The 2,559-nt window shown below is 36.8% G+C and overlaps 1 protein-coding gene across 1 annotated transcript; it reads right to left on the bottom strand.

Moving 5' to 3' along the window:
- Window positions 1–498: 498 nt before the first annotated feature.
- LOC104543457 (neuropeptide Y receptor type 6-like) lies at window positions 499–1,620 on the bottom strand. The gene has a single exon (XM_010188075.1). It carries the CDS (start codon window positions 1,618–1,620, stop codon window positions 499–501), a length of 1,122 nt encoding a protein of 373 aa, XP_010186377.1.
- Between the last annotated feature and the right edge of the window lie 939 nt (window positions 1,621–2,559).

Below are 2,559 nucleotides of genomic sequence, written 5' to 3' on the forward strand. Positions count from 1 at the left end.
TCCTTATAGTGTGAACTGCCTATAAACTGCTGTGCAGATTAACAAGAGAGCTGAGGTGGGAACAGTGTAGGGTTGGAATATTAAAAGGCCGGAAAACAGCCTGTGAAAAGGTTTATGCAGATAGGAATGCCATAGTATTGATGGTGTACTTGGATGAAGCCAGGTGTTTAGGAAGCACAACTGCATCAGTGGCTGAAATGGAACTATTTTTATTGGTGCTAAGGTAGTATGCCAGTGACTTGGAAATTGTGGATTTAAAAAGATGTTAATACTGTTTATAATTCATTGTTATTGATCTTTAGGATCCTTAGAAGTGGTTTATTAGTGTTAATACCATCATAAAGTACCGTAATAGGATGCCTATGGGACCATAATCCTGGTTTTGCTGAAGCAAATGGCAAAGAGTTCCTCTAAACTCAGTGGTAACATGATCAAGATCTAGAGAAAGAGGTCCTCTGCAACAAAGTACAAAATTTTGGAAAATGCTGTTGGGTTATTTTAGATATCCACAGGGGGATTATTTGATTTCAGAGATCCCTTAGATGCATCAGTTTGCAGATTTGAAAGGGCAATATTTTCATATTCCTCTTGCGATGCTGAGCACTTGCAGTGGTGAACTAATACTATCAAATCCTTCTGAAAATTCTTGTTGAGAAATCCATAAAAGATGGGATTGATACATGTTGAGATCATGGCCACAAGGTGGCATAGTGTAAATGCTAGATTATGATTACAGCTCATTAGTGCCTCATAGTTCCAATCGAAAACAACATTGAATATATTGAGAGGCAACCAGCAAGCTGCAAAGGTCACAACAATTGATATCAACATCACGTTAATCCTTTTGTTTTCACTCAATCTGGTCTCATTCTCTCTCATCCTGTCTAGTTTACCATGTCTTCTTCGAAGACGTACAAATATCCTGAGATAGCAGATAAAAATAAACCCCAGTGGGAAGCAGTACTGGAAAACCAGCAGACTTGTGGTAAAAATCAGTCGCTCTGTAACGGAGGGCCATGCTTCGATGCAAGCAACCTTGTTCTTGTAGAAATCATTATGGAAAGCTAGATGTTTGAAGGGTTCATCAGTTAATTGGTGAAATATTAAAAAAGGAATGGATATTATGAGGGAAAACCCCCAGATTAAAAGAATTCCCCAGTAAGCATGTGAAATATTAGGCTTCCAGCCACGTGGGTTCACAATTAACTGATATCTCTCAATAGCAATCAGTACAAGTGAGAAAATGGAGACTGTGACAGAGATACTTTGTATGAAAGAACTTATTTTACAAATAGCTTCCCCAAATATCCAGTAGTCCATTAAGGTATATGCAACTGTGACAGGAATACACATGACACAGATCAAGACATCTGATAAAGAGAGGTTGGCAATCAAAATGTTGGTAACATTTTGAGCTTCTTTCTGTCTCTTTATTATAACAATCAGGCAAAGATTTCCAAAAAGCCCCACTATAGTTACTAATGTGTAGGCTGTAATAAGCAAGAATTCTGCAAGGAAGGAAGGCTGGCACGTATCAAAGTTCAGAAACTGAGAATAGCTAATGTTAGAGAGAGTTTGATTCGACAGAATCTCACTGGGATGCTCAATGTCTTTATCCATCATGAAGCATCTCAAAACCTATGGACAAAACCTAGTATTATTTAGAAGAAACTTTGTATGGAGCTTTCCAAGGCAATGGTTACTATGAGTCTATCTTTGCAGTTGGTGTCCTTGGAGTTTTCAGCACATCCGATATAATTAATGATAGCACTGGAAAAGCCAATGGTTGAGTATTAGCAGGCTTGTATATATGGATGGAGGCTGATGCTACTTTTCTGAGGTTCTGCACTGGCAGTGTTACCAAACTGTAACTGATTGTGATCTGTAAGAAATAGCAGTGATAGCTTTGACTAAACTTGTATGAATGTTCTCATCCAAATTTTCCTTTACCAACTGTGGATAAACTTTGCTTTTCAAAATAAAATATTCTAAGATCTGTCCTAGCCAAAGATTTAGCAAGGTTTAAGGAATTCCTATGAGAGTAATCTGTTAAATTTTTTGTTATCAGAAAAATGAAGAAAAATCACATTGCTGGCTTAGACATCACAGTTATATTTCTGCTAGAACTACAAAGAAATTTGAGCTAATACACCAAATCCATCTGTCTTAATGGAAATGATGCATGCTTCGGTTTAAGTGATATTCAACACCTCCATGAATGACATCTTTAAGGGAGTTTCTTGTTCTACTTGTGTACTAAGGATAGCACATCCTTTTTCCTCAATATAATTTGAGAAAAATGTAAAGAAAACAAAGATCAAATCTTAGTTATACACACAATTATTTCCGTATCGGCAGTTGCCAAAAGTTGACTCATTTTCCTACACACCATTCGCTGTTCTGCAAGTTTGACAAATGGGATTTCCAAAATTTTCTGTGGTTAAATACAACACGTACCCAAGAGACACAGAGTTGTGTCTCTAACTTAAACAGGTGTCATGCAAAAATCTGATATTACTACAATTCTGTTGTTATAAAACTAATTTTAATGGGAAGAAT

The sequence above is a fragment of the Mesitornis unicolor genome, unplaced genomic scaffold, assembly GCF_000695765.1.
Source record: "Mesitornis unicolor isolate BGI_N332 unplaced genomic scaffold, ASM69576v1 scaffold51067, whole genome shotgun sequence".
NCBI classification, from domain to species: Eukaryota; Metazoa; Chordata; class Aves; order Mesitornithiformes; family Mesitornithidae; genus Mesitornis; species Mesitornis unicolor.